This window comes from Notolepis coatsorum (genome assembly GCF_963971535.1).
Source record: "Notolepis coatsorum genome assembly, chromosome: 19".
In the NCBI taxonomy this organism is placed as follows: domain Eukaryota; kingdom Metazoa; phylum Chordata; class Actinopteri; order Aulopiformes; family Paralepididae; genus Notolepis; species Notolepis coatsorum.
Genome location: NC_140183.1, coordinates 82,157,491 through 82,174,714, shown reverse-complemented (window position 1 = coordinate 82,174,714; position 17,224 = coordinate 82,157,491). Strand labels below are relative to the sequence as shown.

At 45.3% G+C, this 17,224-nt stretch overlaps 1 protein-coding gene across 5 annotated transcripts in view; it reads left to right on the top strand.

Annotated features, from left to right (window-relative positions):
• Nucleotides 1-17,224, top strand: part of ephb6 (eph receptor B6) — a 184,171-nt gene that overhangs the window by 39,988 nt on the left and 126,959 nt on the right. For all 5 annotated transcript variants that reach the window (XR_014620763.1, XR_014620764.1, XM_084335855.1 and 2 more), the window contains exon 3: nt 6,703-6,975. Coding sequence is in view for 3 of the 5 variants with exons in the window: in XM_084335855.1 (XP_084191981.1) it covers nt 6,703-6,975 (273 nt within the window). In the remaining 2 variants the exon portion in view is untranslated. The remainder of the gene's footprint in view (nt 1-6,702; nt 6,976-17,224) is intronic.

Genomic DNA, 17,224 nt, shown 5'->3' with positions numbered 1-17,224 from the left:
CACACACATAAACAAGCACACACACGCAAACACATACACACATACAATCACACACACACACACTCGACCCCCATAACACGTGGGAATAACATTATGCATGCTCAAGTACACACTTTCAAATCACACACACACACACAAACACACACATAAGCACACACACACACACACATACACAAACACACACAAGCACACACACACACACACACACACACACACACACACACACACGTCCACTCTCACACACTGTATCCAAATGCACCCTGATAGGTTGTCCTGTCCCCTTTGTTGCAGGGAGCACAGTGATGATGAGGGCTAATGCATAATTCCTCTTTATTACAGCAGAAAATGCTCTGCTTGTCACTCAGAGAGACACAGGCCTAAAGCAGAGGCCTTTCATGCAGAGGAGCCGCCTACTGTATAATTGGTGAAACTAAGCCGTGCATCACATTTAGTTACATCGCGACTCGTCTGCCTGTCACGGTGTGCCATTTGCGTCACATGTCCAACACCATATAAGGCTCTGTTGTTCCTGTGGCTCCAACACACACTGGACCTCATTCATCAAAGTGTTCTTTGACTTTCATTCATATGTAATTTCACAGAATATGATAAGATATAGATAGTTTTAGCTTTTGATGTGTCAAAGAAAACGTGTGAACATTTATTTAAACCTTTTGACATCAAGATTACTTATTAATCAAATCACAACTTTGGATCAGATTTGGTCGTAAAACGCAAAATGCACAGTATGTGTGAGAACCTTTTTTATAAATAAGGTCCACTGTCTTTAACATGAAATGAGAAACTAATGCATCAGCTCGCACGTACAAAAATATACTTTCTAACAGACTTCAAGTGCCAAGTCACGCTGCATGATGCAAGCAATGGCTAAGTAAGATCGCACCACTCAGAAATTCACATGCTTGCTTTTTAGATAATTGTGCGACACATCTTCAGCAAAACAGTCAAGATTATGAATATTTTAGCCTAAGCTTTATTCTCCTAGACTGTGATTATCATTAGAGTTTTCCCCACAAATGTTATATTCTCTTCCGAATGAAGAAAGTCAAGTGGTTGAATGAACAGCGCTGCAGTCATTGAATATCCAATGTTGTGCTACAGTGGAAAATCAATAGTGGAATCCTGATGTGAACTACACCATAGACATGCCCTTGATCACTGCCATCATGTATCACAGCTTATACCATGGCCTGAATTAATACTCGATTCTGAGGGGTCGATCACTTTGCGATATATACTGCACGGCTGGAGCATCATCGCAGCTAAAAGTTAATGCGCTTGTTTGTCTTTCTGGCAGAAAGCCCTGAAGGCAAAACGTTTCCCTTGTGCCAAACCCAATGACCCAGAAAGCTAACTTCATGCTAGCAAGCCTTTCTGTCAATAACTTTGCCTATATGATTAACAAACAGTGAATATGATCTAACAGTATGTTTGACATAAAGGCTGGGTTGCTAGCGAGACATTTCTATTATCCCCAAGAACCTTTTTTCCACATCAAATATACGCTGTAGCTATATCAGTGTTGGTCGATCAGGGGTGTAGTCTATGTGATGTGCAGGTATACACCGTGTGCCAACTAGAGCCCACTACAACTTTCCACATGCCCACTCAAAAACATGCTATTCAAATTATATTTCCACTAGTGCTGTCAGGCGATTAAAAAAATTAATCTAATTAATTACAGGATTTGTAATTAATTAATCTAATTAATCGCATTTTAATCGCATAACTATTTTATGCCTGATATTCTATATTCTATAATCATATTTCAAATTGCATGTGTCCGGATGGCAGAATTCAGTACTGTATCTACAAAACCTTCTGTTTAATCATCTTCCATCTATTAATTTGCTTAGATTTTTCAGGTCTGGTCAATTTGAGCATAGTGTTATTCACAGTCAAAGATAACAATTTTTTTTATTGATATTCTCATTTGGTTCATTACAATTTACTCAAGCCTACAGTAGTAACAGACACAGTATTTCTGACACTGGGAATACATTCCCTGAGATCCATAGATGTCCCTAGAATCCGATACCAAGAACATGCAAATGGACCATATAAAAAAAAGTCTGTAATGTGTATTCTACGTTTTTATGGAATGAATGAGATAAAAAAAAAAAATGTTATATAAAAAAAAAAAATCTTTTTTTTGTAATTAATTTTGAGTTAATTTTCATAACGCGATAATTTGCTGTGTAATTAATTAATCTAATTAACGCGATACACTGACAGCCCTAATTTCCACTACTCAACTCTTTATAGTAATCAGAACATCTTGTCTAGCACATTGCATTGCACTTGTTCAGTCTAATGTGAATGCAGCAAGTAAGCTCAGGAGGTAGGAGTGGTCACCTGGTAATCTGAAGGTTGCTGATTCGATTCCAGCTCCTCCTGGCAGTGTGTCAAAGTGTCTTTGAGCAAGACACTTAACCCCTAACTGCTCCTGATGAGCAGTTATATGGTTGTCTTTACCGTAAGTGTGTGAATGTGTGAGTGAATGTGAGGCATAAGTTGTAAAGTGCCTTGGATAAAAGTGCTTTATAAATGCAGTCCATTTACCATTTATATTATAAACCTGATGTGAAAAGAAAAACAGACATTCAAGAATGTCCCCAAAGCAAGCAAGGAGTTGTCAAAGGGACCTACACCACTGGCCTCGAGTACAGTCATTGTTGCGAGTTGAATTGCAAGGACGAGGTGTCCAAGTGTGTCTAAAGAGTGTTTATATCTGTGAGGCAAGGTTTGCAACAATGTTCTCTCTCTGAATCTTGCTTTTTAGCTGAATATGCTTTGGAATCAGTGTGCTTACATCAAATACCATGAATTGTTTTGCACTGCTGTGTTTTATACACGTATTGGTTATTCTGCAATTACGCACACATTATTATTATTTTTCTAAGAAGAGCTAGCTAAACAGATTGGTATGTGGAGAGGCAATTTATTCCTGTTCTCGCAATTCAACTCGCAACAATGACTGTACTTGAGGCTACGACTGACCGTGCATATTTGACGTGAAAAATAAGTTATTGAATTGCGGACAATGATATGGCTGCCTACAGTAGCAAGGCATCCTTTCTGTCAAACATACTGTCAGGTCATATTCACTGCTTGTGAGGTAATGCACTTTGCGGAGGTAATTAGCCTGTGTCGAGCATTTTTTCGATAACCTTGTTGTGTATTATTCCTCTCTTCAAGAACATACCTGTGTTATTCACATGGGACTTCTATATGACATTGTTGGCTTGATAAGAGTTTATATTATATAGTCGAAGCTCCGGCTAGACATATACTAAAATTGGAACGATAAGAGTTTATATCTGACCATTTTTCAGTATCTTTTTAGCTGCATGTGTGTGTGTTCATGCCAATTGGTTAAAAGGGGGCAAATTTGCGCTTGTTCAATTACTATTTGGTGGCCATTTCATGCTTATTTCATCACTGGCATAGGCTTCCAGTGTTCTTGACATTTGGGTCTATATTATACTTACAGTACCTAATTAGGAGTTAAATTAAATCATTATTTGTCACGTTTATGCATTATGATGAGATTCCAACGTATGGTATCAGCAGGGCCGCCTAAGGGGGTGTGCGAGCAGTGCGGTCGCACAGGGCCTCGCGGGAAGGGGGGGCCTTTTTTTTTGCAAGGCCCCCCTTCCCGCGAGGCCCTTTTTCATCACAGAACTAAAATCTAGTTTTGCTTATATGCTTATATATTTCACATTAGACACGTTTGTAGAATGTGTCTGACTTGTTCCTGGCTCTGCGGCTCTGCAGATACACTATTGGCTCTGCAGATACACTATTGGAGGCAGCTCTGAGGCTCTGCAGCAGAATTGGTTTCAATGAGGGGAGGGGTTACAGGTAAGGTAGTGTCTGACTATTTCGCGCGTGCAGCATTGGAGGTTATGCCAGCCAAGATGAAGAGGACATCGTTCGGCAGATGGACTGAAGATGAAAGTTGTTGCATGTTAGACAGTTCAGTCAGGCTAGCCATCCCGGCTAAAGACAGGGACAGCTAGTTAGCTTTAGCTACGTTATAATATTGAGTGCTAACGTGTGGTTCAGTCGGGATATAGCCATGATGATGTCGGCTAGTAGCTAGCTTAGCTAAAGGCTAACTAGCGTTAGCTAACCTAGAGACAGCGCGTGCAGCATTGTTATGCCAAGATGAAGAGGACGGTCGTTTGGCAGATGAACTTCATCAACTCCACGCGGTTGTCTCCATCCTCTTGGACGTTTGGTTTTTAATGCACTCTATTCTATTCCCGCCGTGGATATCTCTCTCTCTCTCTCTCTCTCTCGGGAGCCAAATGGGCCGACTAGCTATTGTAGTACTAGTAGCTAAAGGTGTGTGGCCTGGTGTCAGCACCTGGTGCGAGGGAGGTGAGCTTGGTGTTTCATTATGAGAATATCTCCATGCTCAAGTCGGCTATAGTCCGCAAGGGACTTGTTGCCGGCACCGCTATGGTAAACACCACTCTGTAGTGGGACGTGTATTGCCTTCTTTTTCCCTTCTCTCTTCGTATGAGAAGAGGAAAACACAGCGGCTGTCTGAAGTGTTGGCCTGTATTGCTTTTCTCACGTTGTACAGTTTTTCAGTGGTAGCTTAAGTGATAGCTTGCTTCTGCGTTAGCTAGTGGTTAGCGATAGCCGGGTTGAGCTAACTGTTAGCCAGTTAGCTGTTTAGCTACGACGTTAGCTGCTCGTTTTCGCTCGCCTGGGAACGTTAGCTTGATGCTATCAGTTAGCCTAGAGTTAGCTGTTAGCTTGTGCTACGACCATTGACATTAGCCGTGAGAATAGCGGGCACTGGCACTCTCTGACTACGACATCATCTTTGACAGAAGATGTAGTCGGGCCTGCACCATGACAAGGCTCCGGCCATAGCTTCATTTTGTCCCGCCAGCGAGAGGCCTTTCGTCAAAGTGGAGACCTGTGTTGCGGCCTTTCGCCCTGCGTTCCTTGGTGCAGGTAAGATGTCATGACATTACCCCACTCTTCCTTCCTTCCCCTCCCGAATGTTTTGTTAATAACGATGTTTTTTTCCAGGCAAAACATATGTTACTTCACAACATTTGGAGATACGACATGTGCTGTGTGTGAATTGTCTTGGTCGTTTGTGTAGCTTGGGTAGCGTTGGGCCGTTGGCCAAAGCTGTGTGTGGCCTGGTGTCAGTACCTGGCTAGCCTATTTAGCTGATGTCGGCCATTGGCTCCTTGCTGCTTTGTTTTCTCTGGTATAGACCCTCTTCTCTTTGGATTTAAGTGTTGATCTTTGTCCTTTTGGATCTATGTATATTCATGTTGCCTTTGTGAAGTTATCTTTTCCTTCTGTTTTGTTCTTCCATTAAAAGTTGAATATCCTTTAGGGGCTCATCTTTGCTTATCTCTCTCATACATGCTCTCTCTCTAACACACACACACACGACACACAGACATGCTCTCTCTCTCTAACACACAAACACACATGCTCTCTCTCTCTCTCTCTCTCTCTCTCTTTCTAACACACACAGTCTGCCTATGGCGGCTTTTCTCTATGGCTAGGCTGTGCTCGCTGAGTCTGTACCTAGTCAAGGATCTTCAGTCACAGTGCTCAGGTATTCTGCCACTGTGTACTCTCTGTTTACGGCCAAATAGCATTTAAATTTCTTTCCAATGTGTCTCTCTCTCTCTCTCTCTCTCTGTACACTGTATATTGACTGTAGAACGGGAGCTCTCTCTCGCTCTCTCTCTTGCTATATGTTGACTGTATCATGCCCAGCCTCAGGCAGCACTATTATTTAAGAATATGTTGACTGTATGAAAAAAAAATTATATATATATATATATTATTTTTTTTACCTTTGGGGGGGGGGGGGGGGGGGGGGGGGGGCTCGCGTTTAAATCTCGCACAGGGCCTCGCATTTCTCCCAGGCGGCCCTGGGTATCAGTGTTGTGTTTTACACTGCGGTTGCCTTCCATTGTCTGAAAATGTATCTTAAACACCTTGAAAACGCACACGAATCACTACATCTGATGAAAATGCCATTCTACCTTTTTATGAAAAGGTGCTACAGTACATTACCTTAAAATGCAGCATCTAGAGAGGAGCAAGACGACGCTCTTCAAAAGTCTGTCCTACTGTATGGCCCACTGTAGCAAACATCAGTCAACATTTTGCGGTTGGCATTTGGTATTTTCATTAAACATTGTTTTATGGATTTTTGTGGTATCTAGGTTACATAAAAAAAATGCAGATACAACTGAAGCACATGGTATTGTTTAATCAGCACAAAATGGGTGAAATTTACCACAAAAAAATTACTTTACCCTACTTTCATCTCAGTGGTTGACTCCTATCAAGATGCGTTTAAAATAGGACCCATGTGTCCAAAACACTGGTATCGTCCTACAGCGTTTACGTACGTAATGTTTAAACCACCTCAGTTGAGGTATGACCTGTAGAGAGGTGATTCAGATCTGCATGTAAGCCATAAACAGCCAGGGACCAAGATGGTTTATACAGTGCCGTATTCAAGACCATCTGTTCAAGATCATCTTTCACTTGTACCAAAATTGTGTTTATAGGATCTCATAATATTTGTGTTTCTCTCTCTCTCTCTCTCTCTCTCTCTCTCTCCCTCTCTCTCTCTCTCTCTCTCTCTCTCTCTCTCTCTCTATCTCTCTCTCTCTCTCTCAGTGGGATGAGGTCAGTGTTCTGGACGACAGGGGACAGCTCATCCGCACCTTCGAGGTCTGCAATGTCAACCAGGCCCCCCGTCCCCAGGACAACTGGCTGGCCACGCCCTTCCTGTACCGCCACTCGGCGCCGCGGGCGTTTGTGACGTTGCGTTTCTCGGTGCGCGACTGCGCCAGCCTGCGCTCGCCGTCGCCCACCTGCAGGGAGACGCTCACCCTCTTCTACAAGCAGGCCGACTCCCAGAGGGAGCTGGAGAGGACCTGGGTTGCAGAGGTAAGGCTAAGCCCCCCAAAAAAGAGAGGAGGAGTCGGTGTCAGGCATTGACGCAACGTCCACTATAGGGACCTGTTGGTGTAATGTGTCTCCTCCACTTTCAGAAATCCTACTACTCCCCAAACACACACACACACACACTCTCACGTGTACACACTCTCACGTGTACACACTCTCACGTGTACACACTCTCACGTGTGCACACTCTCACGTGTACACACTCTCACGTGTACACACTCTCACATGTACACACTCACATGTACACACTCTCACATGTACACACTCTCACGTGTACACACTCTCACGTGTGCACACTCTCACGTGTACACACTCTCACATGTACACACGGTCTTGTTTACTTGCTTATGGGTGTCCCTTCGAATCCGATGATTACTTCCTCTTCTGCCCCTTAATTAACGGTGAGTTCTTGGATGACTGAAAAGTCCAATCCTGGAATCGGAAACAGCAACACAGTTGTCTCAATCGGGGGCTCAGTGTGACCCCTGACCCCCTGAAACAGACTGGAAAGCAGATGCAGAACTAGAATGGCTCGTCTGTTAGATTGTGACTGTATTCTCAAGGTTCCATGGCCTACTTTGGTTTGTATCGTAAAAAATTTATTGGCAAATGCCTGCCTTTAAAGGAACACGCCAACCTTTATGGGAAATTATCTTACCGTCTTCTCCAGAGAGAGACAAGAAGAGAGATACCAGTTTCCTCTCTGTGCGTTCAGTAGAAATCTGGCTGCATGTTAGCCTATAGCTTAGCACAATGAATGGAAGCAGACATGTCCACTTAGCCTAGGCATTGTCCAACTAACACCTCTCCCGAAGGCTAACCGGCCATGTCCGCTTCCATTCGTTGTGCTAAGCTAGGCTAACATGCAGCCAGATAGCTTTCTACTGAACGCACAGAGATGAAACTGGTATCTATCTTATTGTCTCTCTCTGGAGAAGACGGTAAGCTAATTTCCCCAAATATTGGCGTGTTCCTTTAAAATGAAAAGGCACTCCAGGGAGTTAACTATACTAGAAGACAAAGGACAACTTTCTCTGATCAGATTTGTCACGATCACGGTTCAATGAACAGATCAGTGTTCCCCGCAGACTCTTTTGCCATATGTTGGTCCTCACATTAAGCAGGAATGTGCAACAGACCGCACAATGCAATGGCTAATCACACAAGTCCAGATGACTGGCGCAGGCACAACCGTTGTGAATGTGCTCTGAAATACGTTATGGAACATTAACGGGAGACAATGAACCACAGTGGGAGATGATGATTAAAAGAGTCAGAAAACACTGAAATGAGGGATTTTTTATTTGTCTACATTTGAAAGCCATTGCAGCAGCAGTGGAAATCATGTTCTGTTTGAATTGACAGCCTGAGTTTAGAGTGGGTTTAGCAGGCTGCTACGGTTAGTGGTGATTTCAGCCACCTTTTTTATCCCCAAAGAGTGAACATTGGAAATACTTATACTCCTATAACTAGGGATGCTCGATATTGGCTTTTTTACCGATACCGATATTCCGATATTGTCCAACTCTTAATTTCCGATACCGATATCAACCGATACCGATATATGCAGGGTTTCCCCCCCCCCAAAAAACAGAATAATTTCAGGTAACTAATAATTTCACTGGATATATATATAACAAATATTGTTATTGTTTTTTATTTATTTTTTTACCGATACCGATATTTTCCGATATCACATTTGACTGCCGATATCGGCCGATAATATCGGTCGGCCGATAATATCGGACATCCCTACCTATAACCTATAATCACAGCCCTGCTGCATTTCATGGCTGATAAGATGATGATGGTGGCCTAGTAATAGGAAATAGCAAACATTAAATACTTAACCTGCAAACATACGACTGTTCTGACAGCACAATATTGACAATATGTAACAATAGGTCCACTATGGCATGTGAACACAGACACAGGCGTGCAAAATGTGTAATGTGTAAAGTGAATGTATAATTAGGCCTGTCATGATAACTATTTTTGTTGGGCGATATATTGTCCCAGAAAAACAATATTATTGTCATTTTAAGACCATTTTATGCCACTAATATAATGTAAACATTTCACTGTTCACCGCAAACCAAAGTTGGCATTTCAGGGCTATAATTGCAATCAAAACGGTCACATAAATGTTTTAGGAGGTGCAGTTCGTATTTGACTTAAAAAAATAAAACGTATCCTCAGTTGAGGAAATGGCATGGATCAGAGCTGAAACAGCTCATTCATTGTGAAGACTATTGCCAAGGAATCACGTGCAAATATTAAGCTGTCTACAGCTGATGATTCTAAAAAGCAATATAAGGGGAGAAGAGAGGAGAGGATGATAGGGGGAGAGAAGAGGATGATAGAGGGAGAGGAGAGAGAAGAGGATGATAGGGGATAGGAGAGAGAATAATGTGGATAGGGGGAGAAGAGAGAAGAGGTTGATAGGGGGAGAGGAGGGAGAAGAGGATGATAGGGGGAGAGGAGAGGATGATAGGGGAGAGGAGATAGAAGAGGATGATAGGGGGGAGGAGATAGAAGAGGTTGATAGGGGGAGAGGAGATAGAAGAGGATGATAGGGGAGAGAGGAGAGGATGATAGGGGGGAGGAGATAGAAGAGGATGATAGGGGAGAGGAGAGAGAAGAGGATGATAGGGGGAAGGAGATAGAAGAGGATGATAGGGGAGAGAAGAGGATGATAGGGTGAGAGGAGCGAGAAGAGGATGATAGGGGGAGAGGAGAGAGAAGAGGATGATAGGGGAGAGGAGGGAGAAGAGGATGATAGGGGGGAGGAGATAGAAGAGGATGATAGGGGAGAGGAGAGAGAAGAGGATGATAGGGGAGAGAAGAGGATGATAGGGTGAGAGGAGCGAGAAGAGGGTGATAGGGGGAGAGGAGAGAGAAGAGGATGATAGGGGAGAGGAGAGAGAAGAGGATGATAGGGGAGAGAAGAGGATGATAGGGTGAGAGGAGCGAGAAGAGGATGATAGGGGGAGAGGAGAGAGAAGAGGATGATAGGGGAGAGGAGGGAGAAGAGGATGATATGGAGAGAGGAGAGATAAGAGGATGATAGGGGGAGAGGAGAGAGAAGAGGATGATAGGGGAGAGGAGAGAGACGAGGATGATAGGGGGAGAGGAGAGAGAAGAGGTTGATAGGGAGAGAGGAGAGATAAGAGGTTGATAGGGGAGAGAGAAGAGGATGATAGGGGAGAGGAGAGAGAAGAGGATGATAGGGGGAGAGGAGAGATGAGAGATAGGGGGAGAGGAGAGAGAAGAGGATGATAGGGGAGAGGAGAGAGAAGAGGATGATACGGTGAGAGGAGAGGATGATAGGGGGAGAGAGAAGAGGTTGATATGGTGAGAGAAGAGGATGACAGGGAGAGGAGAGAGAAGAGGGTGATAGGGGAGAGGTGAGAAAAGAGGTTGATAGGTGGGAGAGGAGAGATAAGAGGATGATAGGGAGAGGAGAGAGAAGAGGGTGATAGGGGAGAGGTGAGAGAAGAGGATGATAGGTGGGAGAGGAGAGAGAAGAGGATGATAGGGGGAGAGGGCACACGTGAGTTTTTACTCCTGTTTCATTCCCTCGCGTCTCGTTGAGTCTGATGCGTGACCCAAAACACTGAGCCTCTCCTGACTGCTTTTCAGTAGTTACTGTAGATGAAAATATTCGCTCAATGGAGGAGAATGAAACGGTCATCCAGTTGACATACCGGCTCATTCACGTTAATGGGCTCTCCTCTCTCATTCGGCTTAAACCCAAACTGTTCCCACACCAGAGCTGTGGAATGCGGCTTTGAAACCAAGTCCATTTATTCTTCCAAATTCTCTGGCTGGAATTATGCAGTCGTTGGGAAAAACAGCCTCCCTCGTGTAACACACATTATCTTCACTTCACTGTCTGTGTCTGTCCTCGGGTGCTAAAATACTTGAAAAACATGAAAAATAGGATTCCAGTCCCTGGTCTGCTGTCAGCCTATACAATGTTTCATCCCAATTGGCCCTGTAGATGTGAGATTAGCTGCGGATAGACAGACAAGCACACACACACACACACAGACAAACACATAATCTCCCCAGGCGTCCAGACTGGCGGAAGTAATGACCAGATGCAATGTTGGCACTAGAGCAAACACATCAAACATAGGGGTTTTTGAATGCATTCTGGAGATAGTGCAAATTCATTTCCCAGTGAATTTGTTTGGAGTCCGCATCCGGCGTGCTGAGAAAATAGCCTTGACACGGATTGTACCCACGCCCCTCTGCCAGTTGCCATGTGGCGTTGATGTGTGATCAGGCCTGCTGCGCCACGGCACCAGCTGTGTGTAAATTCAAACTTAGCCTACTGATAACGGCAATTATTACTGAGTCGTGATTCACGCACTACTAAAATTAAAGTGGTTGCACCGTGGAGATAAGTTACAACTAGGGATGTCCGATATTATCGGCCGACCGATATTATCGGCCGATATCGGCAGTAAAATGTGATATCGGAAAATATCGGTATCGGTTAAAAAAAATAAAAAAACAATAACAATATTTGTTATATATATATCCAGTGAAATGATTAGTTACCTGAAATTATTCCGTTTTTTGGGGGGGGGGGGGAAACCCTGCATATATCAAGTAACAACTAAAAAGATACACACGCCCTAGGGTGATAAGTTACAACATAACTAAGTAACAACTAAATAGATACACACGCCCTAGGGTAGGTGATAAGTTACAACATAACTAAGTAACAACTAAATAGATACACACGCCCTAGGGTAGGTGATAAGTTACAACATAACTAAGTAACAACTAAATAGATACACACGCCCTAGGGTAGGTGATAAGTTACATAAAAGAAGCAGTGAAGCCAGACCAGCACTCTCAGGTTCAAAATGTAATGGCAGCCATTACATTTTGAACCTGAGAGTGCTCTGGCTTCACTGCTTCTTTTATATAATACTTAATGGGATTTCAGCACCCAGTGTCGTATCTTGAGAGCGCGGTCTAACTTGACATAGGTGATAAGTTACAACATAACTAAGTAACAACTAAATAGATACACATGCCCTAGGGTAGGTGATAAGTTACAACATAACTAAGTAACAACTAAATAGATACACATGCCCTAGGGTAGGTGATAAGTTACAACATAACTAAGTAACAACTAAATAGATACACATGCCCTAGGGTATAGGTGATAAGTTACAACATAACTAAGTAACAACTAAATAGATACACATGCCCTAGGGTAGGTGATAAGTTACAACATAACTACTGTAAGTAACAACTAAATAGATACACAAGTAGGTGTAAATCATACAGTGCCACAGCATTATACTCCCTAATGGTATACCCGCAGTCTTTCTGCCACAGAGGCTAAGGCAGGGGTCAGGAACCTTTTTGACTGGGAGAGCCATAAAAGCCAAATATTTCTAAATATATTTCATTGAGAGCCATATAGTATTTTTAACGTATAATAAATTAAATATGTCTTACTTTTAATGCGACTTCTGGTGCTGCATGGTTTTGCTGATGGCCTTGTAATCTGGTTCATACGTGGTGAGGTTGAGCTTCATGCAGGCGTTGAGGCTTCCATCAGTTAAACGTGAGCGTAGGTTGGTCTTAATGTGCCTCATATGCGAGAATGACTGCCCACATGCATATGTAGAGCCAAACATGGTCAATACGGCAATACTCACGCTGCATTGTGTGGTATGTCACAGGAAGCTTGTTCCAAGTTTTAAGAATCAGCTGGTCTTCAGGTTGAAGATTTTTTATTTCTGTCCACTTGTGTTCCCTCGCCAGCTCTGCTCGCTATATCTTCAGCTACAGATACTATTAGCTGTATCTTGAAAACTAATTTCTGTTTACTTAAAAATGACACAGTATTATTAAGAAATATCACAAGTATTTAAAAAAATAAAAATAAAAAACGTTTTTTTTTTTTTTTTTTTTTTACTCAAACATTTCTGGGAGCCATATGCTGTCACCAGAAGAGCCATATATGGCTCGCGAGCCATAGGTTCCCGACCCCTGGGCTAAGGCTACAATGCCAAGTGGCTCATGCCAGCCAGAACACCTAAATGCAAGATCAATGGAGCGTGATGTGACGTTTGTTTACCCAGGAAACTTCCCAATTCAGCGAAACTTGTGTATTTCCGCTTACCCATGACATTAATTTGACTGGAAAGGCTGCATTCCTCTGAACAGAAATTGGTATAGCATCTCATTGTTTGATAGAAATGCAATTGACAAAACAGCTGCTCTAACGATTGTGATTCTATAGCGCTATGTGCAGGGAAATCACATCAAACTATTTAGAAATACTCTCTGAATTATCCTCACACTCTAGTCTATAAATGACTATCAAGATTTTAAGGGGGGCCGGGGGGGGTACAAGTAGGCTTATGTAAAGAGGGATGTGACTGTTCAGTCCTTTGCCTCTGACATGGTGGAACGGTGTTCCGCCCCGGCCGACGCCATGGGGCGAGTCGGCCTGGCAGGTGGCTGGTGGGCTGTTAAAGCCTATACCGCCGCGGTATAGAATTAGCAGCGACTGGCAACATTGTTCAGATTGCTGTTTTTTGGTGTTGGGGCCTTAGGGCCAGCCGACGTCAAAACATCGCGCAAGGTTTTGAGGTTATTCAGCTTTTGACCTAGCCGCAAGCTATAACCGCAGGGAGGGCTAGGATGCTGTCTTGTTCACAGGCATCTTGGTTGGAACAGTCTCCCATTGAGGAGGAGAGAAGGTTTTTCCCTCCTCAGGGCTCCCCTCTCCGCAGAGGGACTTTTGGTCTTTCCGCGGGAGCGCGGGCGGTATTTGACCTAGGCCCCACACCGCCTCACACCGCGCAGCCAGAGGTGAGGGCGCGGCCTCGCCAGCGGCTGTGGCGAGGCCCGCGACCAGCGGCCATGTTTCCGCCGCCTGAGGTACCCTGGACACAAAGACAACAGGTGACCGCAAGGCCGACAGCCTTAGCGGCCGAGGGATCGGCTACATTAGATGTGCACGCCCTAAAAAAACGTCGCCGTCTAGCTGTGTCTAGCTCGCTCTCCGGTCACTCCCCCCCCAACACCAGCGGGATACGGGCTCTGATTTGTTCCCTTTGGTTGCGGGCCGCGTGCCTTCAGTGAAGCACAAGCGTCCCCACATTTCACTTCTCATGGGGATAGGGGCTGACACCCAGTTGCTGGCTAGGCCTGGGTCTGTCCGTGAGAATGCTGTGCTGTCAAGCGGCTCCCACGCCACACGTTCTGCGTCTGTGTTTGGTGAGCCTGGTGTTGTGTCAGCGGGGGAACTCGAGGCCCAGGGGGTCGCAGCGCGAGTTCCCCCAGCCCTGCCCTCGCCAGGCCGGGTATCACGTTAGTGCCTCCCACGGCCGGAAGACCGGCGTGGTCAGTCAGGTGTGCGTGATTTGGGTGGTAGTAATATCACTGCAGGGCTATAGTGTGTAGGAACCCACCCTATCGGGCAGTGTGGGGACCTCACGCCATGCGTGTCCGCTGTAGAACAGTTCCTCAGCAATCCATGCCGGGGAGGTGTTCAGTATGGGGGGGGGTTTGGTCACCCAGTGTGATGTCAGCTTCCCCCGTATCAAACCGGCCCTTTCTGTCGGGGTCCCCCCTTGGGTGCGATTGCCTCGTTGGTAGTGTCAGGGTGCGATATCCCAGCTCCACGAGACGCCCTGCTCGCGCGGTTGGCGAGTCCAGGGTTGGCAACGCACAGCGGGTGGGACCGGGCCGCCTATCTACAGTTCCTGGCGGACCAGCACCAAGTGGCGGCGGTTCCGCTTGGGATTATCATCACATATGGCTACAGCAATGCCATATGTCGAGGTGGATGGAGAGAACGCTGAGGCGGGGACTTGTTTTGCAGTTTGCACAACCCCAACCTCCGTTTTCAGGTTTGGTACACTACAGACCCTATTGTCAGGGTCAACAGCAGTGACAGCTCTGGCCGACGAGATCCAATCTCTGTTGGCGAAGCAAGCCATCGTCGTGGTCCCAAAAGAGGACGTGATGCGTGGCGTTTCCTCCCGGTATTCTCTGGTGCCCGAGAAATCGGGGGGGGGGGGGGTGTCAGACCCATACTGGACCTGTCCCATGGAAGGTTCAGAATGTTGACCGTCTCCCACCTGTTAGACGCTGTCAGGTGGGGGACTGGTTCACCTCCATAGACCTGTAGGATGCGTATTCGCATCCCGATCTTCCATCCTAGGGCTTACCTACGCTTCCTTTGCAGGGCTAAGCGTATGGGTACCAGAAGCTGCTGTTCGGCTACTCTCTGGCTCCCCGCATCTTCACCAAGTGCGTGTAGACCACACTGGGGCCTCTGCGTCGTCGGGGGTTACAAAGTGTATTCTGCCCTGGATGACATTCTGGTCCTTGGCCGGTCAGGGTAGATCGCCAGGTCTCATACCAGGCAGGTGGTGTCTCACCAGCCTGGGTTTTGCTGTAGACTGGAAGTAGAGTTCTCCTCTTCCCAGTCAACGGGTGGAGTACTTGGGCTTTTTCTAAGCTCAAGGTCTATATGGGCATCCCTCTTAGAGCGGCGGCGAGTGGTTGGTTCTCGGCGCGCTCGGGAGGTTCCGTCCTAGGACGGTTACGGCGCTGTCCATGATGCGCCTGCTGCTGTGGTCCCTCTTGGCCTCCTCAGATACAGAGGTGTTTTTTTCCAGTATGGAAATGGACCTAGTGAGAGACATGTGGAAGCGGTTGAAGGTTCCCATGTCAGTACTGGGGGACCTCGTCCTCTGGGGAGGGCCTGGTGCCCTCGCCAGCGGGGTCCCCGTGGGCAGCAGGCTGTCACACGTCACGGTCTTCACCGACTCCTCCCTAATGGGATGGGGGGGGACGTGCCGGGCCAACGCAGTAGGGGGCAGCTGGCAAGACCATGATGCCCGGTCTGCGCTACATTCAATGTGTTGGAATTGAAGTAAGTAAGTAAGTAAGTATTTATAAAGCACCTTTCATACATGTCATGTAGCTCAAAGTGCTGTACACAATTATAGGCATATATAACGATAAAAGCAATAAAGTCATAGTGATCAGTTAAGATCAATGTTAAAAAAAAAAATAATAATAATAATAATAGTAACGTAAAAATGAAAATAACGTAAAAACAGTCATTTGCTTACCAGTTTGGGAGAACAGGTCCGCACAAACATTTCCGCTCAGTGGCAACCGGAAGTGCACTAAACCAATGCACTTGTATGGTAGGTAGCAATGTTTAGGTCTTATAATGTTAGTGTAGTTACGTTTTTATCAGTGGTCATAGTTGGGTCCATAGTGCTTTACCAAGTCCCACGGATCCATCAGTGGCCGTGTATTGTGTGCGTATGTACCCGTTCGCTCATGTGGTCAGTGGCCAGAGTTGGGTCCACAGGACTTATCCAAGTCCCATGGACCCATCAGTGGCCGCGTCTTGTGGTAGAAAGAAAGAAAAAGAAAAACGTATAAAGAAAACAGTCTAAAGTTTGAAAGTTTGGGAGGTCCGCAAAAACACGCCTTCAGCTCAGAAGCTGAGGCGTGTCAAAAACTTTTGAAAAACTGGAGGCGTGTCTCCTATTGTACCCATTCCTTCATCTAAGAAGTTTGAAAGTTTGGGAGGTCCGCAAAAACACGCCTTCAGCTCAGAAGCTGAGGCGTGTCAAAAACTTTTGAAAAACTGGAGGCGTGTCTCCTATTGTACCCATTCCTTCATCTAAAAAGTTTGAAAGTTTGGGAGGTCCGCAAAAACACGCCTTCAGCTCAGAAGCTGAGGCGTGTCAAAAACGTTTGAAAAACTGGAGGCGTGTCTCCTATTGTACCCATTCCTTCATCTAAAAAGTTTGAAAGTTTGGGAGGTCCGCAAAAACACGCCTTCAGCTCAGAAGCTGAGGCGTGTCAAAAACTTTTGAAAAACTGGAGGCGTGTCTCCTATGTACCCGTTCCTTCATCTAAAAAGTTGGGTCCACAAGGCTTATCCTAGCCTCATGGATCCATCAGGTTTTTCCAAGCCATAACTATTTGTAAGCTAGACTGTATAGGTACGTTTTTAATTTTCCTTTAAAAATGTGTATAGAGCTGGCGTTTCTGATGTGTGTTGGTAGTGTGTTCCATAGTTTTGGGGCATAGTTGGCAAATGCCATACTTCCTATCCTTTTTTGGTTTCTGGGCGTGTCTAGTAAACCTGTAGTGGATGACCGTAGCGTTCTTGAGGGCAGATAACTAACTAGGGAATTTGCTATGTATTTTGGGCCTT